Below are 19,881 nucleotides of genomic sequence, written 5' to 3' on the forward strand. Positions count from 1 at the left end.
GTGAGGTCCACAGATCATCTTCCGTCTGTTCCCTCTGGCAATTCTTTTCTTTGATTTTGCAAAAAATTTCCTGAAAATTGCAAACGTGAAGAACGAAAACATAATTTTTATTTAGCAAATTTGTCATTGCCCCCCCCCCCCTTCTTTTTTTATGCCCTTGCAGGTCCAGGTGCTGCTGTATTTCCTCCAGCTGGAGACCATCCCCACCCCGGACAGTAAACGACAGAGCATCCTCTTCTCCACTGAAGTATAGAGCTAACGTCTACCTGACACTTTGACCGTAAGGGAGTGAAAAAGAGACGGACCTTGGCTCAAAGTGAGCCTGTAGTAGTATGTCTTTGAATTGAATGACCGAACTCAGTTAGGCTCTTGCAGCTGGTTAAGGATTGTCTCTGGCGATGTCCGCCCTGCCTCACAAGAGGGCGCCATAGGGCCTCTGAAGGTCAGAGGATGTGAGGTCCTCTGCATACATACCGCTCATATTAAGTACGATTCCTTGTACCTTCATTGATGTTGTGGGTACATCTGCCATCTACATTTCTCCAGCCTGCTCTTTGTTGGTCTTTACATTGAACCTTTACAGCTTGTAGAAAGTTGTGGTTCCTAAGTCAAGAAGCTGAAGAGAATGAAACTTGTCTTTCTTGATTCATGGAATTAGCTTGCCAACAAATCACAATTTCCATGTATCTTTGTGTTCGGGCATTGTTCTCTATTTGTGTGGGCTTTTTTTTTTTTTTTTTTTTGGACAATCATCAAGTCGAGACTCTTGCAAAATATGTTTATCCATGTCCAACATTACTACATGTCTAGTTGAGGAAAATTCAAATTGTGTCTTACATAATCTCAGTGCATTGTTCCTGAGAAGACGAGAGGAGACATTTGTGCTGTTTGTTGGAGTTTAAAGTGTACATCCAGAGCTGCCACCTTACTGGATTTTCTTTTTCTTTGTGTCACAAAAACCCGCGGGAAGCAAAACTCCTATAAGTTCAGATGTTTACAACGTAAACAAAACCCGGTTGGAGTCAGAGACAAACTCTACGGCATGAAGAAGGACTGTAAGAAAAAAGAAAAAAAGGAACCCGATGATTAGAAATACACTGCAATCCGACTGCCTGCAGTTTATCTAACTACAAAAGAAAATTTCCTCTATTTGTGTTGTTTGTGTCTCATGGTAGTCTTCAGCATAAATACCCAGGAAGCAATATATTTTCTAACATAGGAGTTGTCTGTGTTCATATCTTTGCTGACGAAATGTCCTTCTTATTGTAACATAGGACATCTTGCCAAATTAATATGTTGTTTGTTTGTTTGTTTCTAGGAAAAAAGGAAGCAGTTGTATTTACAGATACAGTATGTACATAATCTTAAAGTTGTATTTTTTTTTCTTTTTCTTTAACAGTATAATCATTGTTGCTATTACTGTAATTTATTTTCGGGCTGGGGGATAAATTGGTTTGTTTTTTATGTGAATTTCTTGGGTTTAAGAAAGTGGTAGGTCTTAGCCTTGACTTCAAGTCTTGCAGTAAATAAGCAGGATTTAGCCTTGATCTTCTAGAAACTACTCAGCTGTTCTGTCCAGCCTATCAATTACTCATTTAGATATTATTAATGAAGGTAACACACACATTGTAGTTACATACTGTATGCTGCTGTGGAAAAGGCACAAGCTCTTTAACTGCTGGGTGTTCTACAGCAGAACGTCTCGCATCCAGAGACCATCGCCTGTCTAGTGTAGACATTATGCAATGTCATAATACAGCACATACTCACATACACACACACACACACACACACAGACACACCACACACACACACACACACACACACACACACACACACACATGGCGTTGTCTCCTCTAATCTATGGCTGCAGAAGTGCACTCATGCAATGTTAGAACTACTGTATTACAATTCAAGTGACCTGAGCACTCGGCATTTATGTCCATTGAAGAGCATATCTGTTGGTTTAATGAAGGAATCTTATTTAGTTCATCTTCTCCTGATGTCTTTTTTTTTATTTCTCTCTAATGTCCTACTAATTCTTCGTCCCTTTAACTGTTGATAAGCCTGAAGTTGTTCCAGCTCAATGGCCAAGTTAAAGAAAAGTTTTTTGGGTTTTTTTTGGTACCTAAATGAAAAATTTTTAAGTTTAATCTCTGTGTCCTAGATTTAACATGCAGGCATGTTTTTATTTGGCATTAGTTTTTTCTTTGTGTTCTCGTTATTTCTGTTCTGTTTGCAAAGGTGTCATCACAGACTTGGCTTTGGGATGCTGGTGACTCATGACGATCTGGTTTATGTTAGTACAATCGTTCACGGGCCCATTTAAGTATTAATGTCATGGTTGGTTTCCCATATACTGTATATCAAAGTCTTAAAACTTAAAGCAGTTGATGAGTTGAATGGATCTGAGAAGGGCTTGTAAGATATCACAGGAAGGCGTATGTGAGTAAGTGTTATTAGTAACAAATTTTCTGTTTTTTACATGAATGTCTTTAGACTTTTAATGGCAAGAGATATCTTTCCCTTTGGATACATATCAACGCCTGTCAAGAAACCCAAACAAGAATTTGATGCTCAAAAGATGTTTTGTGTTGCCTGACGTCAACTTGGTCTATAGATTTTAGATGAAACACCACAATTGACTCATTCCAATGAACAATACTGTTGAGATTTTATTCTGAAAGTGTTCATGCCTTCAGTTCCAACACGGTTTTGTGTGTGTTTTTTACTGCCATTGTGTACTTCCACTATCTTTGGCCTATGTAGCATGCTCACAGTCTTTCATCGCCTATAATTCAGGATGTGAGACAGAGAATGAAACCACGGTTCATGAATTCCTTCATTTGTGCATCACCTTTAGAAAAAGTCCTGATTGCCTACACTACTCTACCCTATCGTGCCTCGACACTGTTCCTTTGGTTTAGCGCCTGTGGTAAATGTCAGTGAAAAAATAAATGAATAAAAGAAACGCTGATGCTGGAGATGTCCTTGAGTCTCCTGTTGCCTTTGCTGAGGACAGCCACACACCTTTCATCTCTTAAAGACTAAGACAGGACCTTAAACTTAAGCATGGTCTTAGCTCCTATTAGAACACGCCCCCCACCTTCGTCTGACTGTGATGCTTTAAATCAAACTGTGTTAATGTCAGTCTTAACGGGGCAAAGGACAGAATTTCTTGCCCATGTCTTTGTTTTAGCTCTTAAACAGCTCCTTTAATGCCTTTTTATTTTTTATTTATTTATGCTTTGACCCAGTTTGGTATGAGAAGGTCTACTGGATCTATTTATTTATGATATCATGTCATCGAAAACTAATGTTGATGGTTAAATGGTCTTTATATGGGGTACCTTTTTTGGGGGAAAGAATTGAAAGCTATGTCAGTATGTTTATCGAACATCCCATTAAAGTCACAGCTGTTTGTCCCAGAATCACAACCACTGTGTACAATCGCCGCCACCCCCCCCGCCCCCCCCAGACTCCTGCATCGTCGGCTCATCTCATGTAGTTCTTTGTGTTGTACAACAGACTGGCCACTGTGATTGTTTAGCTATCTGATTAAGATAACTGAATAGCAGGCGCAGGTTCTTGTCAACTTTCAAAGGTAGATTCTGTGAGTTGACATAACTCAAACTTCTCCTACTTTTCCATAGAGTTGTATCATATGTATTATACTAGAGAGTACATAATTTGGTTTCCGTTTTATTTATTGTGGCGTCCAACTGACGTATGATCGTCCGAGATTGATCAAGCCGGTACACCTCTAGTCTCTTTGAGAAGCCAAACTGTCGGTATGTGGTAGAGGAGAAAAGAGTCTTATATTACTCTAAAATCTGCATTGTTTTGGTCTGTTGATTGTCAGTGTAACTGCATGTACCCTCCATCATACAGTTCCCTCCATACTCTGTCCTTTAGTTCGTGAAAAAGTAAATACAACAAAGACGGTTTAATTTTTCTGTGCAATAGCCTGAAAGTATGGAACATATTGCTCTACGTGAAAATTACAAACCTCTTGCATTTATTGTACATGACCCTGGTAATAATCACTACATTTCCTTACTACAAGTAATACTTTCCCTCTGCTGCCACTGTTCTGACATTGAATGAGGTTTGTTTTGTTCTATCCTAACATACAACGTAAAGCTGAGGATGAGACTTGCTGACCAACCACGAATACTTTCTCTTTTTACCTTCTGCAAATTTTTTGACTCTTGTTCCTGTTCAATATTCAATGTTCTGCTTGTAGAACTGTACAAAGGAATACTGTATTCTGAGGGAAAACATGTTTGGAAGGCATTTGCAGCCCATGTTTGTACACAAAAATGTTAAATAAAATCTCATGTATCTACATAGACTTACACGTTTGATTTTCTTTTTCTTTTTCTTTTTTTTTTTTTTAAGAGGGGGAACTTCTTAAGCTTAACCACTTCAACAGTCATCTGTCATAGAGGCGACCTGGAAAAGTCTTGGATAGAGAGCAAATGGATGATGGATTTGGCATGAATACAATCAAATTACTGGGAATCTTCCAAATATTCACAATAAACATCTATAACATCTATATCATTCATAAAACAGTGCAGTCCTGTAGCCGAGCAGGGAGACTTCTCTTTGAGTTTGAAAGTAATAATGGACAGAATAGACAAATTTAAATGATTCTTCTGCCAGTAAACTTGCTTTAAAATGTTTTATTCTTATGCAGACCCCTGTGTTCTCTATTTTGGAAAAACACAAATATTTCATATTACCTCCAAAGATGAATATCTCACTTAGAATGTAACTGTTCTTATTTCACTTTTCTAGATTTGAATGAATAACATCCCACATAGCAAACTGTATATTAATATTGCCAACATTCATCGCAGGGAAATATCTTATAAGCTTTTCCTCTTGGATATTTCAGTGTATTGAAGTATGCGAGCACTATACAATGAATAACAGGTTGTCTTAATCATAAAGAGTATATGAAGCTGTGATGACTGATGTGATGCAGCCTGCCGTTGACAGAGAAGGCATTGTGGGTAACTGTGGTCCTTACCTTACATCACTTAGGAGTCATATCAGTCAGCACTTAAAAATTACGCAGATACATTTAGCTTCTTTACACTGAGCTTGCCTGAGTCAAAGTTTAGGACTGTTCTGAAGACCATCTGAATTTGACACATGTTGGCTCTGGTATCTGCTGCACGTTCACTGACATATCCTTGTGTGTTTCACTGAAAGTGGAGATGAGATGCATATTGTTAAAATCTCTCTGCTGGATTTCAGCAGTAGGGACAAAGACAGAACAGTGACCCCTACTGGCTGATTGTAGGTTGTTGCAGGTTCAGCTTGTCACTGAATGTTGATCTTGAGTCACAAACAATGTGTTAGTAATGTGTGGTTGAGGTTCTTTTACTTGCTGTGTCAGAATCACCTTTTTCCAACATACTCATACCGCTGACGCTGTTCTTGTCTAAAAACCAAAGAGGATGTGTAGCGTGTTTGATAGATGCTGGAACAACACTTCTTCTTCACTTCCCTCCGTGAAGTGCTTTCAGGGCTTTGGTGCCCTTTTTCCTTTACAGCAAAGGTGATGTAGCTGCTCCAAAAAAGAGGCAAAGCAAATCATTTAGAAAAGTCAGTTGGCACCTTGTCTTCCAGACTGAGCGGTATGAGCAGCAGTGTCATGCTGCCCTAGTGCCTCTCTGAAAGCCATCTGGAAGGACACGGAGGCTTGAGTGTGCTGAATGAGCCGTGGTCGCACTTGGCAGAAATCTTTGAGGATTGATTTACATTTCACCAGATGGATAAACAGGCAGCCACGTTCGTGAACAGAACATCTAAAGAATCCAGCTCCACTCCATCTGATGCATCTTCCGTCTCATCTTTGATGGAGTTACTACAGTGTCGGTCAACTGTGCACAGTATGTGCATTTTCTTTGATGGGGTTTTTCCTTGATGCCTAAAATATCATCCTGACATTGATGGTTTACATTATTCACGCAGGTCTATGCTGTTGCTTCAATGTTTCATTGACTGAGGAAACAACAGCTTCGTATTTGTGTGTTACCTCCATGTTGTGTCCATGTTCTTTTGTCAATTACAAACCTGTTGACGTGGGAGAACAACCACAGGAAACATTTCTGCATTTTGAAATCGTCCAACACATTTTTGCTTGCAGCTGGACAATCATATCTGAAAACGTGAATCATGTTCTGACTTATAATCTCATGCTGACGTGCACCGCAGCTTCACTCCTGTCACTGGGTAAACTTCTCCATAAGAAACATGAGTGTTAGTAATACTTCCCTAGTCTTGTTCATCATTTGTGTGCACTGTTCAAAGCTGTATCAACAAGCATTAACCAACCAGACAGACTTGAGATCTGAGCACTGCAATGACCTCAGTGGTTCTAAAGCGCAAGAGAGAGAAAGACAAAAAAGGGAAGGAAAAAGGAAGAAAAATGCTAGATAGAAAGATAAATATATATATGTATAATATGATATAATGCATAGCCTATAATATACTGTATGTGAGATATACTGTAGCTCGTGTGAACTTTGGAAAGGTCTATTTGTCTGCCTTCCACTTTAATAATGTGTAAAGTTATTTGCACATGCAACCAACCATGAACACTTGGTGGAGGGTATGCAAGTGAATGCAGAGGGGATCTTCTTCCGGTTACGACTTTTTTTTTATAGATCTGAGTGTATAGATTGTGTGATTTATTTTATTTAATTTAAACTCTTTATTTTTTCTTTATGGTTTTCCCTCCAACGTGTTGTCATCGGTTATTCCGTCTATACGTCACTGTTTACCAGAAGCCCCCCCCCTCAACGCCCCCTCCCTCTCCCAGCCACACACACACACACACACACGCACACGCACACGCACACACGCACACACACACACACACACACACACGCACAAACAAACACTGAGGCGGCGCGTCTGTGCGCGTTTCCCTGTTGCAGCGTTGAAACTTCTGACAGACACATCATGAGCAGCGGCGCCGTCTCAGAGGATTTGCATGTTTTTTCTGTTTTCATCCCCTTTTTCTTCTCTCCACACTCAGGTCTCTCTGTCTGTTGTGTTCTTTGACTTCCTACTGGTTCGCAGGCAGCCAACAGACTGACTGGGTGGAAACACGTATTTTTTTTTCATCCACACAATAAGGTTAGTAAAGACTTATTCCCTTCTGTTGTTCAGGTCATGTATTATAGATATTAATTAAGCTTTGGAACATTTTCTCACTTGAGTTTCAACAGCTAAACAGGTGTTTTTTTCTCATAATCTATGGCATTAACGACTGTGTTTTATAAACTAAAGCCATTCAAAATAATTACTATCAGGTATTGTTTTTTTTCTTCTTCTATTGCTATCAGTAAAAAAAAGAGTAAATAATAGGAATATTGTATTGTAACTATAATTATGACAGTGTGTGAATTACCTAAATTTGAAGGCTGATAAGTAAAAATACAGACTTACTGGGGAATCCGACCTTTCGCCATCACTAGACAGCTTTTACTTCAAACACACAACATGCCCTGTGGTCACTGTTCACTATGGGCTACTTATTGCTGGGTTCAGACAATGTTTATGTCTCTGTTGTCTTAAACTTGCTCCTGCTATCAAGAGTTCATGATGTGACATTGGTATCTCTCTCGTTATTTATACACACAGTGCTTTGGTAAAACAGAATGGACACACAACAGCATTTCTTCTTGTTTCCCTTTGACTTTGATTGAGCTGAGCTGGTACATTGATTGACAGGGCAGCGACAGATCCCCTCCAGCAGGATGTGCATGTTCTTATCACTTCCTCCAAGGCCTATGTTTTTTTCATAATGAGGAGCAGTTTTTGCCAAAACAGCCAAGTGCAAGAAGGTTCAACAAGTGGGCTCATTATATGATAGCTTATGTTACAACCTGTAAACTTCAATACTTCTCCAATTCTGTTTTTTTGTTTTGTTTTGTTTTTTTTAACTGACTTAACTGACTTTTCCTGTGCAGGTTCAGAAACTTTTGCAACCTCTTGAGGTCTTTAAGGAACTCAAAGGCTGGACAAATTTCTGTTGCTGTAGCTTTCCAAATCTGCTGGATAAACCCTGGGTTTTAAATTCCTTTGGGCTGTAAGAAGGTTTCAGCAGCAGAACAATAGAGGAAAAACACGACATTGGTCTGATGTGCTGCCCACCAGGATCACTGCGATGGAGCCACAGGGTTATGTACGGCCAAAAGACGTAGATTTGAACATAGAATGACAACTCCCATGAATCTCTTTATATTTTCAAAAAGGTTATCTGCAGGGTGTCTTTACATTTCCATGTAAGGACACTTAAGTGCAGTACTGGTGCAGGCAGCTTATTTTGGCTTGAGCTTTCTGATAAAGTACAAGCCTGAACAGCCACAGTCAAAATTGCTACTTAAGTGGGGAATCAAAAGAAATTACCTTTGTACCTTTAAATCATTTTAAAATTAAATTAATACATGTTTTGTGAAATGTGAGTTTCCGTCCCTTACGTTTTGTGAATAGTAACTGAATTTAACTTAACTGAAACTTAATTTGGCAAATATATTACTATTACAACTTTCATAATAAAAAACTATTTTCACTTAGACCTGATCTTATTTGACATTAACTGGGTGTGAGCACACCAGTGTTCAGAGACGGAGCTGCAGGGAGGAGGTCAGGGCATCGTCAAAGGTTCCAAGGACTCATAGATCCTGGACAGTACATTTGAAGAGTGAAACTGTTCGATCTACCTCCTAATTTTGTATAAAAAATGTGATCATTATTACCTTAATCTACCCTTAATGTGTCAGAGAAACGTTGCACAAAAACTTGGACATTGATGGGAAACAGTGTGACTGAATGACGACTGGATTGGGAATTCCTATTCTCTGAGATATTCTAACGTAAGGCACCAAAAATAGGTCAGATCAGACAGACTCCCAGCATTGTTCCTATAGTGACCAAATTTCCCCTTTGTTGATTTGTTTGACATACATTCAATCTTGTTGAATCTTATCTTGTCCAGTCTTACTCAACATAGACCTTGGAAGGAACTAAATATAGTATTTACAGATTGTTATACTGTAGTTAATACATTTCTCACCTTCAGCACATGTCTGCCCTGTGGGCTTTGTCTCTCAATTCACAGGAGATAAAAACAGGTTCTTTATGTGTTTTTTTCTCAGGATGAAATGTGCAATGTATGGTCTGGGTCAAATGACATACAGTAGCCCTTTTAATATAATGTTGGTATTATAGGCTGACCGGTACTGTCATTTTGAAGCCAATATAACATTTTTTAAAAATCTGCTAATGATAATGACTGATACATAACACGAACAAACATTTATGATTTTTGGAAATATGACGATGTGCAGCATGTAATTCCCTGTATAGCCACGGCTTATTATTTTTATCTTTCATTTTGTGCATGGGTTAAACAAATGAGATCAAACGGGTTATTGATTGAACTTTTAACAGTGCTAGTGAGCATCTTTTAAGTTTTGGACAGTGCCAGGCCGTCTGTTTGCCCCTGCTTCCAGTCTTTATCCTAAGCTAAGATAAGCTACGCTGAGCTAAACTAAGCTAAGCAACTCTCGGCTTCAAAGTTAACAAACAGACGTGAGAGTGGTGTCAAACTTCTCATCTGACTCTTGGCAAGAAAGCGAATAAGCGCGTTGGGTCACACCAGGTGGAAACAGTCAAATTTTATTAAAATAAGCCCAGGCTAAGCTAACTTATAAAATGTCATAGCAGGCTTCCATACAGACTTAACTTCTTTGCTGTAGATCAAAGATAATTTCATTTATTTCTAACTACAGCATCAGTACCTCCTCAATTATCATTGACCTACCTGTCTGTCTTCCTCACTCCCTTGAACTGTTGCCCCCTAGTGAACTGAGTAACTTGACCCACATTTCATTCAAACGCCTTCTTTGTGAAGGCTATCTAAGGTTGTACCACTGTTTGTAATAATATACCCTAATCTCCTTACAATATTCAGGCATTTAACAAAATACCCTGAGAAAACAGCCGCAGAGCTAGCATTAACAAAGTGTTCCTGTAATTGTACAATGGCTTTCAAATTTATAGGTGGCTTACTTTGTGCAATTATCAGTGATTTTCGAGGAAAGCATGTCAGTGGCGGGAATGATTAGTGTGTGGAGGGGTTTTGGGAAACTTTTCCTGAAATAAAAGGTGCATTGTCAGGCTGTCTGCTTTGGCCCTGTGTGGAAAATAAACTGCCCCCCCCCTGTCCTACAGAGATAGATGGCTTTTCTGACCTGTGTGTGGTAACCTGCAATCTGTTTGTTCAGGCTATACCACTGAGATTGTGCTCTCTCTCTCTCTCGCTCTCTCTCCCTCTCTCCAGACCACTGCTCTTAATTTGGTAGCCATTGGGCAAAACTCCCAGACGCTCCCTCCTCGATATTCTGCTGCCATCTGTGACAAAGTTTACAGAGCCGAACAAAGGGGAGACGAAGAGGAAGACTGACTGACTGATACAGACTGTAGATGGTACGAGTGAAGTCAAGTGTGATGTTTGTGGTGGGAACTTCCTGCCTTGGTTGTCCCCCAGCGACACAGTCACTCCACCGTCACGTCGTACCATGCGGTTTGGTGAGCAGGTATTTTGTCTGAGAACACGTCAAGCATCTGAGTGTGTGGGATGAAAGCGCAAAGAAAGCAAAGAAGAGGAAAAAATAACCATGCTGAAGAATGACCAGCTGGTCTATATTGGCCTGGAGCTGGTGATCGCCTGCCTGGCTGTGACTGGAAACGTCCTAGTCTGCTGGGCCGTCTACCTCAACTCCAACCTGCAGAGCATCACCAACTTCTTTGTGGTGTCACTGGCAGTGGCTGATGTTGCTGTGGGGCTGCTGGCAATTCCCTTCGCCATCACTATTAGGTATCATCACGGTTGTTATTTCATTTTTACACTTCTTAATCTTCTCAAAATCAGTGTCATCCTGGATCAAAGCGAAATGAATCGACACTAAAACTGATTTGGGGTAGTAATTGAAGAAATACTGCTTTGTTAGATTTGTAATATTTGTATCTTTTGTAATGTTTGTCTTTCTTCTGAATTCTCTTACAAACCGACATCAGCACCGGCTTCTGTGCCAACTTCTACGGCTGCCTGTTCATCGCTTGCTTCGTCCTCGTGCTCACCCAGAGCTCCATCTTCAGCCTGCTGGCTATCGCTGTGGACCGCTACATGGCCATCAAGAACCCGCTCAGGTGAGGGGAAAGTAAAGGGTCACATCAACTGTCCAGAAAACTCAAACAGACACACAGATTTCCATATAAATTTATAAAGTCACTCATAAATTCAGATCACTGTTCAACACTGTCCGAATCTGTTTTCTACTTGATGAATGTGAATCTTTTTTTTTCTTTTTTTTTTTGGGGGGGGGGGGGGGGGGGTGTTTTATGAGAATTATTTTTCCTTTACTGTTGAATGTAAACTGTTGCCTTTTACACAGTCAGTCTTTCACACATCAGAGATGAACCATTAGGGGTGAGAGGCGTTGTGTAGCAAAACACAATGAATTACAGAGAGATTTTATTCAATTAGGGCTAATCTGGCCGGCTGTGGGTTGACAGAGATGTATGTCTCCACAGGCTTTATTGGGTTACTCCTTTGTGTGCTGCTGGAGGGATGAGGCCTGCTGAGGGCTTTGATCATTACCATCCGCCTATATCAGCACCACTCAAATACCATCTCTTTCAAATGGCTCGGTTATTTTGCCGCTTGCAACAAAGTTCCTTATTTGTTCTCTCTGCAATAGGCATTTTGACACACCATTGGCTCATATTGTTTGTGTATGTGAGCAAGCCCACTCTTGTGTAGTCACAGCTGCATTCCTTACCCCTGTCATGAGAGGATATTTCATCTAGTAAGCCACAGCAGGTGACACATTTGCATAAGCAGTTGCATAACGGCTTGTGCGTCTGTTTGTGAGCTCACACTGAGGCCACAACCCTGGCACCAAGGACCGGAGAGCTAATAATTCATTTCAATATTAGGGAGCTTAATATAGCCTACTGGCTGCCACCCTCCCCATGAAAGATATCAGTCACACGGTATAATGGCTACAAAACACAGGGACAATTTTAAGTCAGTGTAGGTGAGGTGATACACCAAAGAATAGTCATTCTCCCATAGAGGTGGGGTGGAGTTTCGGTCTTAAAAATACCTTAAAAATAAAATTGAAATCAGATATTTTAAAATGTATTTATTAGTATTGTCTATAGAGTATTGTCAGGTCCTGCTGTCTTTTCTTATGTCATTGTGTCAGTGTTATAATAAAAATGTACACTGTTGCTCATAAAGTTGGAATAAAATATTTTTTTACCATTTTTTACCTTTCCATGAACTGATTGTGACAATGTGATTTATTCTTGACAGATAAAGTGTATATCTTCTTAAAACTATAGTAGTCAATCTCTTCCAAAGTGATTACTGACGCATTTAAATAGGAATAAACAGAGGATTGTGTCTGTAAACAAAATGATTCCAACATTATGGGCAACAGTGTATATAATAAGTAATGAATATAAAAACGTCTGTGTTGAATTAGATGACTTAAAAATGACCAAACTTGAATTAAACATAAAGCTTTTCTGTACTTAAGCTAAGACCATCTTATCGTTTGCTGTGGACACATATTTCTACAAGTGTGGTGTGTAGCTGATATACATCACACACAAATCCCCCTTATGTGAAGCCAAGTTCAAGTCTGAGTTCAGCTACAAGCCATGAAAATAGGGAAATGATGTATTTGATGATTTTTTTTTTCATTTTGCTCGGAATCGTTTTTTATGGCCCAACTTTGTTCAGAGCTCTGAGTTAACATCCGAGATGAGAAGGAAGTCTGTCAGTAAATTACAGTATAGGAAGGAGATGTAGATTAATGTACATTCACGTGAATGTTTGCAGTCATGCACAGTGACACAGCAGGATTTCACACAGTGTCTACTCCTCCACCAGCTAATGTGTGTTTTTGCAGGCACTATCAGGCCTTACTTAAAAGCCAGTAATTGTAATTCAACAACTAAAACTTTCTCTGGTTTATTGAATTGATAAGGAGTCAGGCTTTCATGCACAACCATCCACAACCGCAGACAGATATTATCGTAATGAGATCAGATAAAGCAGCTGGCCCTCATGTATCATTGTGTTATGCTCCACCTTTCAGGTACAACAGCCTGGTCACAGGGCAGAGGGCAAAGGGTATCATCGCTTTGTGCTGGGTCTTCTCAGCAGGCATCGGCCTGACTCCGATGCTGGGCTGGAACAGAGGTGATTTATTTTGGCAAATGTAAATGTTTGCTTTCACTTACTCCAGTGAAGTTTTGTTGTCCTAGACTGTAGAAAAACATAACTGCAGCCCCTCTTACATTGTCCAAAGGTTTCTGAGAAGATGGCTTGATGCCCATGTTTTGGCTTACATTTGTTTCATTGTCAGTTGTTTAAAGCCAGAAAATCTGAATTTTGAAAAAAGTAAGCATCAGTCAAGCATTTATCAAAGTTATCACATCTCCTAACATACCGTTTTAAACCTCAACATCCCCTTACGAGAACAACCATTTTCAAAATTGACAGACGTAGAACATGAGGGGAAAAAATACACTTAGGAAAAAAATGGGAAATGGATTAGTATTGTAATTCTAGAGAAAAGTGCTCCAGTTCACTTTAATATCGACAATTAGAGGAAATGCATCTAGCATTTTCACATTGGCTTCAATTCAGCGAAGTGGTTCTTACTGCTGAGATGATTTCAGAGAGGAAAACTGAGGCCAACTGTTAGTTTCATGTCTGAAACCCAAAGCATGCAATGCAATATGATGCAATAATTATATAAAAAAATGACCCATGCCTCTGTTGTACAGGATGGAGCACAGATGCCACCAACAGCAGTAACAGCTGCCCTGAAGGCATGACCGAGTGCCTGTTTGAAGGAGTGGTTACCCTGGACTACATGGTCTATTATAATTTCTTTGGCTGTGTGCTGGTGCCTCTCATGGTCATGCTGGTCATCTATGCCAATATCTTCATGGCCGCACGCCGTCAGCTCCGACTGATGGGGCTCAAAGTTGCACACGCACCCGCTCCTGGAGAAATAACCTCTTCTTCGAGCTCGTCTCGTTCAACCCTGCAGAGGGAAGTGCATGCTGCCAAGTCACTGGCCATCATTGTAGGTTTGTTTGCTATGTGCTGGCTTCCGCTGCACATCATCAACTGTTTCAACCACCTGTGTCAGGACTGTAACCGCCCCCATATCTGGGTGATGAACATTGCCATCATCCTCTCCCATGCTAACTCTGTTGTGAATCCCTTCATCTATGCCTACCGCATTCGGGAGTTCAGACAGACCTTCCGGAAGATCCTGTACCAGCACGTCCTGGGGCACAGGGATGTACCTGGGTTTGGGGTTGGGAGTGGTGATGGTAGAGGTATTGGGAGCAGGAGCATCACACGGACCTCTTCCTCTTCCCCTAAAGAGCGCTCATCATGCGACACAGTGGTAAATAGTTACATTCTGGACCACAGTCCTAACCGAACTCCTCCAAAAGCTACTCATGAGGGCTCTTGCCACTGGACATCAAAGTTAGACTCTGCACCAAGCAGCTACATACCCAATGGACACCAAATACAGGGTAGCACCCTTTCGGCAACACAACAGCAGCCATGCATCATGGGATTTGCTGCGCAGGATGGAATAGAGTCAGTCACATATTTGGAGGGGGCAACAGGTGTTTCAGAGCTGAAGGACAGTGGGAGCTGCATTGCTTTTGTGAATGTTCAAGCTCTCTCCTTAAAACAGACAGACTGTGTCTGCTCTACAGAGCTTACAGAAGTCTCATGACAAAGATATTTAAGTATTTAAAACATATTTCTATTGCCAGAAAACAAGTAACAGTCTGCACATGTGAAAACATGAAGAAGGATTAATGATGCCTCAGCAAATCAACAGCAGCACTAAATCTCTTTTTCTCTTTCCGGAGTCACATGAACTGATCGCAAGGCAATATTTTGGTCTGCTTTACTACTTTGTTCTCATCAACAATCTCTGAGATGGATCAGATCTATAAGCACACAAAAAAATGTGCTGATGCTAAAATTTTTCCATGATAAATATCCTTTTTTTAGGTTGTATGTCTCTAAAACAATATGCATCTTAATGTGCAGAATACAATACTTTCTCAACTCTACTGTACCTTGCAATTCATTTTTAAGAGTCTTTAAATCTTTGAACTGCATTTATCTGATAATGTATCTTTGATATTGCATCATGTCACTTTTTGTAATGGCCATCTGTGCCTTGTTTTTACCCAATGGAGAATTAAAAACATTTTAAATAAGTTGTAGATCACTTTTTTTAATCAACTGAAGTCACTTTCTGTCACCAAACTGAATGACATTCAGTCAATGCCCAGCTATTATTGAACAACTTCACCGCAAACCTCCATACTGCTTTAGATGAAGCACATACAGACTGAAGTAGGCTTTACTAAGTGTTGTCTGTCTCTTACTAATGGTCTGAGTGACCAATAAAACCGTCCTCTGTGACAACTTGGGGAAAACAATGATGTTTGCAAGTATAAGGCATGCACTACCTCTTGTGTATAGATCTGTTAAAAAGTCATTTCTCAAACTGCTGGATAGCTACAGAACACATGATGTTGCTACTTTGATAACTGCCAGGCAACACGTGTCTGTTGCTCCTTCAACAACTATGTGACATATGAGTCAAAGGCACTGATGTATTCAGGCCAGTTAACAACCATCCAAAACAAAGAGCTTGTTTGATCTATTCAAATATCAGTCCATATACCTGTAAGTGGCTACTTTCAGAATCAAGCGCGCACACACAGACAGCATGAACAACACACACACGCACACACACACACACACACACACACACACACACACACACATAAAGTATATACACAAGACTACAGACTACTCTGTAAGAGATGTTTACAGAGTAGCTTGGCTGCTGACGCCAGTCAATGAGCCTAATGCAATGGAAATCAGATGGAGGTTCATTTGATGATGTCTTTTATTATGCCATTATGCTTTCTCCTTCCTCATTAAAAAGCCTTTCCTATGTGAGACCTGCATTAAGCGACATTTATGTGCCTCAAAGCAATCCAAGAGACATGTCTCCAGGAAACATACATGGGTATGTTTCTAGAACACGTACTGTATATTTACTCACAAACTATACATATCAATTGTTTACTACACTTTGTGACCATGTACAAGGGTATTTGAATGAAATAAGCATGAGATAATGGTTAGTAAAACTATGTGATTATGGTAGATTCAAATCTGAGTAATTTATAGATACTAAAAATTAATCAAATAAAGGACTTTTGTAGACCATCATTTGTGTAATAATGACAGACAAGGCTCCACCATGATGGCACCATGTCCAGAAGGAGTACAGTCCAATACACCACTTTATGGCATGTCATTCAATCATAAACTACTATATAGGAATCATGGCATGGGCGTGCATTTAGCATGTGCTCTCTTTCAGAAAGAACAAGCAAATTAGCAGAAGTAGTTTTGCATTTTTTGCATAGATGTGTACGCACAGGCTTCATAAAACCGCAAATTTTCCATTTCGAGGCCAAATAGAAGTCCTTTTTCCATATAGACGATAGATGAGCTGAAAAAAAAAATACAAGTCCCACAATGCAATGCAAAAACAATGGCACAGGAAGCACTTCATTGAATCATTGAGGCATTGTGGGTAGGCGGAAAAAGGCTCAAAAAGGGACGCGAAAGCGACAAGCGCACGTTGCAGAGTTGCTCGAAAATAAAACAACGAAGAAGTCCTTTTTGAAGACAGAATCGAGGTAAATGTCTCAACAGGTTGAACAAAACAGCATTATCACTTAGTTTACCCAACAGTGGTGTTTGTCTTTGTGTTTCATCGGAGCTCATTCATCCACTTAGCAAACATGGCTCCCTCTATTTTCCGTACTGAAACTTTCTACTTCAAAATTGGATTCGGTGTTAATGTTAAAATTAGTATTTAGATCGTGTTAGGGTTTGGGTCGTGTAATCTACCACTAATTGGCTCAAAATAAGGTGTAGAAGTCTTTTCTCCTGTTAGGTAACCCTGCATTCTCGTGAATTAGCATAGCCAGCTAATGTGGCTAATCTAGCTAGCGGTTTGCTTTCAATGCGTCTGCAATGAAAATGGTTGATTTTTATCAAGCCTGAAGTTCACCATTCTCATCCGCACACCGCATCCCACCAAAGGATAAATCGGCTCATTGTTATGTCTTAAACAGTAGTTTTAGACTGTTTAGGAGACAGCCCCAGAGCTAGAGCAGTGTTGAGATGGCTATTGCAATCAATGGGCTCACATAACAAGCATTTTGACTGACGCATTTAATGTTTTAGTTTAAATAAGATAAATCACAAGTAGTGTTTCACAATATGACTAAAATAATCAGATAGTAATAAAACTGTTATTAAGAATTTATTGAAATAATTGTAGATTAGAGATAATGTTTGTGATAGTTGACAGACATGTATTGCATGATTTATTATGGGGCAGCACGTTCTAATATGTCCTACAATGCATGTTGTGTTTCAGGAAGACAGTTGAAAAATGTCCATCGGCGTGCCAATCAAGGTTCTGCATGAAGCAGAGGGACACATCGTGACCTGTGAGACCAATACAGGAGAGGTGTACAGGGGCAAGCTGATCGAGGCTGAGGACAACATGAACTGCCAGGTTGGTCTTAAATAATAATACTTGAATAATAATCATAAATGAAGCCATCTTACAGTCTGATTTCACATTACATGTTACCCTTTTTTCAAAATGTAGTACATAGTACTGTAATTAAGTAGATTTTCACATTGCTTTTACATTAAATTGTTTTTTTGTGGGTTTTTTTTTCATGTATTTATTGCTTTTAAATATTACCTCTGTCTTCCTCCTCTGCTCCTTTCCAGGATAAATCAATTTGAGGCTATAATAATTATGTGAGGTTTTGTGACTGATTGATTATACAAGAAGAGTCAATATAAAGTGTTTCTTGACTTCTCATTAATATAAAGTTTGAGTCTTACTGGACACAGCAGTTGTCATCCCTGATCCTCAAGTACTGTAGTCCTGGATCCAGACCGTAGCTCTTTAGAAATAAAATCAGTAGAGTTTTGGTATTGAAAGACCAGAGTTGTGAACCACCAATTTAACAGATTTTTTGTTACACTGTTTATACAGTTGTTTAAGCTTAATTTAGCTTGTAGTGTATTTGTGCCTTTTAGCTTAAAGACTTCACGTGTTAAATTTACTATAACTCTAAAAAGACTGTCAACTATGTGATTGAATATGTCATGCTAAAATTAGACATCATCTTCCATTGCTGCAGATGTCCAATATCACAGTGACTTATCGTGATGGCCGGGTGGCACAGTTGGAGCAAGTCTACATCCGTGGCAGCAAGATTCGCTTCCTGATCTTACCTGACATGTTAAAGAATGCCCCTATGTTAAAGAGTATGAAGAACAAGAACCAGGGATCTGGTGCGGGTAGGGGCAAGGCAGCTATTCTCAAAGCACAAGGTGAGTGGGATGATTTTGGAACAGTCTCCTGATTCAAAGGACACTGGAATGTGTCTGCCTAATCAGATTCCTTGGCAGTTGCACTTAATTTCTGCAGATTACACATTTAATATCTTTCTTAGTCTTTATTTTATTTTTGTACAATAGACTACAAAATTGGCAGGAGATAAATTCTATGCACACATGCTACTGAATCCCTCATGTTGCCAGTCCATTTATTTACTATATGCACTTAAATTATGCAGTAGACCTGTTTATATACCTAGGGAACCTAACCCATTTGAATTGTACTTGCATTTTGACAAAATTTTGGGGTCGCCAACCTGTGGAGACAGGTTTGAACAGGGTTCCTCTTAAGACCTACAATGTGGTATTAATTATAAAATTGTATTAAGGTGACAATGAAGACATCCTAATTTGTATATACAGTGCAGATACAATAATGTTGACACTGGTGTATTGTGATTCATTGGACTACAATAACCCTGCATCGAACACTCTCCTGTCCGAGCTTCGGGGCTGTCAGAGGCATTGATTCAGTTCTACTGAATTATTTTCTGGCTGCAATTTGTGGTGGTGTATTGAATTCTATTAAGATGAACCCAATAAATTGTCCCTGGGGTAACAAAGCTACAAAATCAGGCTTGTCTCAACATCTCTCTAACACAAACTTGGTAGATTCACAAAATACACAAATATTTTACTGCATTACATTGTGTTGAAATGTGTTTTATATAAGTGTATTATTCATCTCTTGGATATTTTCACTTGCTTTGTAGATCATCTATGTGGCAGTCCTCTCCTGAGAATCTTAAAATTAATAAGCCCCTTGGGGTTTCTGTGATAATTTCCCTTGACCAGGGAGACACCCTCTCTGTCATCCGAGTCAAACTAATTCTGATAAATTGGGTTGTCTTTTGTCTTGTGTTTGTCTGCAGTGGCTGCAAGAGGCAGAGGCCGTGGTGGAATGGGAAGAGGTAACATCTTCCAGAAGAGGCGATAACTGCTACAGCTGTGTTAAGATTTTTGCGTTGTATAGTCTTTGGGGTTTTTTTTTTTTTTTTTTTTTTTAAATTCTGTCTTCTTTGGATTGGATATCTTGGATGTTGTTTGCAACCCTGTACTTTGCAGGTTATTGCTTTTGATTTTTTTATGAAAATAAACATATTTCAATTTGATGTGTCCTATGTCCTGCTTCATTCAATGTACTATAGATATTCTTTGGTACCTCTTCTAGTGTTGTTTTTTTTTTTTGTGTGTTTGTTTGTTTCGTTTTTTTTTTT

General features: G+C 39.5%; 3 protein-coding genes across 3 annotated transcripts in view; all 3 read left to right on the forward strand.

Annotated features, from left to right (window-relative positions):
• bcr (BCR activator of RhoGEF and GTPase) overlaps positions 1 to 4,354 on the forward strand; it is an 86,065-nt gene extending 81,711 nt beyond the window's left edge. The window contains exon 23 of the mRNA XM_056403905.1: positions 164 to 4,354. Within this exon, the coding sequence (XP_056259880.1) occupies positions 164 to 253 (90 nt within the window). The 3' untranslated portion in view covers positions 254 to 4,354. The remainder of the gene's footprint in view (positions 1 to 163) is intronic.
• Positions 4,355 to 6,975: 2,621 nt separating this feature from the next.
• On the forward strand, positions 6,976 to 15,450 carry adora2ab (adenosine A2a receptor b). Its single transcript, XM_056403799.1, has 5 exons — positions 6,976 to 7,158; positions 10,370 to 10,906; positions 11,107 to 11,238; positions 13,200 to 13,303; positions 13,894 to 15,450. The coding sequence occupies exons 2-5, from the start codon at positions 10,707 to 10,709 to the stop codon at positions 14,868 to 14,870; spliced, it is 1,413 nt and encodes a 470-aa protein (XP_056259774.1). The 5' UTR covers positions 6,976 to 7,158; positions 10,370 to 10,706; the 3' UTR covers positions 14,871 to 15,450.
• Positions 15,451 to 16,732: 1,282 nt separating this feature from the next.
• On the forward strand, positions 16,733 to 19,776 carry snrpd3l (small nuclear ribonucleoprotein D3 polypeptide, like). Its single transcript, XM_056403716.1, has 4 exons — positions 16,733 to 16,872; positions 17,622 to 17,762; positions 18,406 to 18,598; positions 19,537 to 19,776. Exons 2-4 carry the CDS (start codon positions 17,637 to 17,639, stop codon positions 19,599 to 19,601), a joined length of 384 nt encoding a protein of 127 aa, XP_056259691.1. The 5' UTR covers positions 16,733 to 16,872; positions 17,622 to 17,636; the 3' UTR covers positions 19,602 to 19,776.
• The last annotated feature ends 105 nt before the right edge of the window (positions 19,777 to 19,881 follow it).

The sequence above is a fragment of the Seriola aureovittata genome, chromosome 18, assembly GCF_021018895.1.
Source record: "Seriola aureovittata isolate HTS-2021-v1 ecotype China chromosome 18, ASM2101889v1, whole genome shotgun sequence".
Lineage (NCBI taxonomy): Eukaryota > Metazoa > Chordata > Actinopteri > Carangiformes > Carangidae > Seriola > Seriola aureovittata.

Bases quoted from the DNA above. Each gene is read 5' to 3' on its own strand.
- adora2ab (XM_056403799.1), top strand. From the start codon at position 10,707: ATGCTGAAGAATGACCAGCTGGTCTATATTGGCCTGGAGCTGGTGATC. The intron at 11,239-13,199 runs GTGAGGGGAAAG...TCCACCTTTCAG, and splicing joins GCCATCAAGAACCCGCTCAG to GTACAACAGCCTGGTCACAG. The intron at 13,304-13,893 runs GTGATTTATTTT...TCTGTTGTACAG, and splicing joins GATGCTGGGCTGGAACAGAG to GATGGAGCACAGATGCCACC.
- snrpd3l (XM_056403716.1), top strand. From the start codon at position 17,637: ATGTCCATCGGCGTGCCAATCAAGGTTCTGCATGAAGCAGAGGGACAC. The intron at 17,763-18,405 runs GTTGGTCTTAAA...CCATTGCTGCAG, and splicing joins AGGACAACATGAACTGCCAG to ATGTCCAATATCACAGTGAC. The intron at 18,599-19,536 runs GTGAGTGGGATG...GTTTGTCTGCAG, and splicing joins AGCTATTCTCAAAGCACAAG to TGGCTGCAAGAGGCAGAGGC.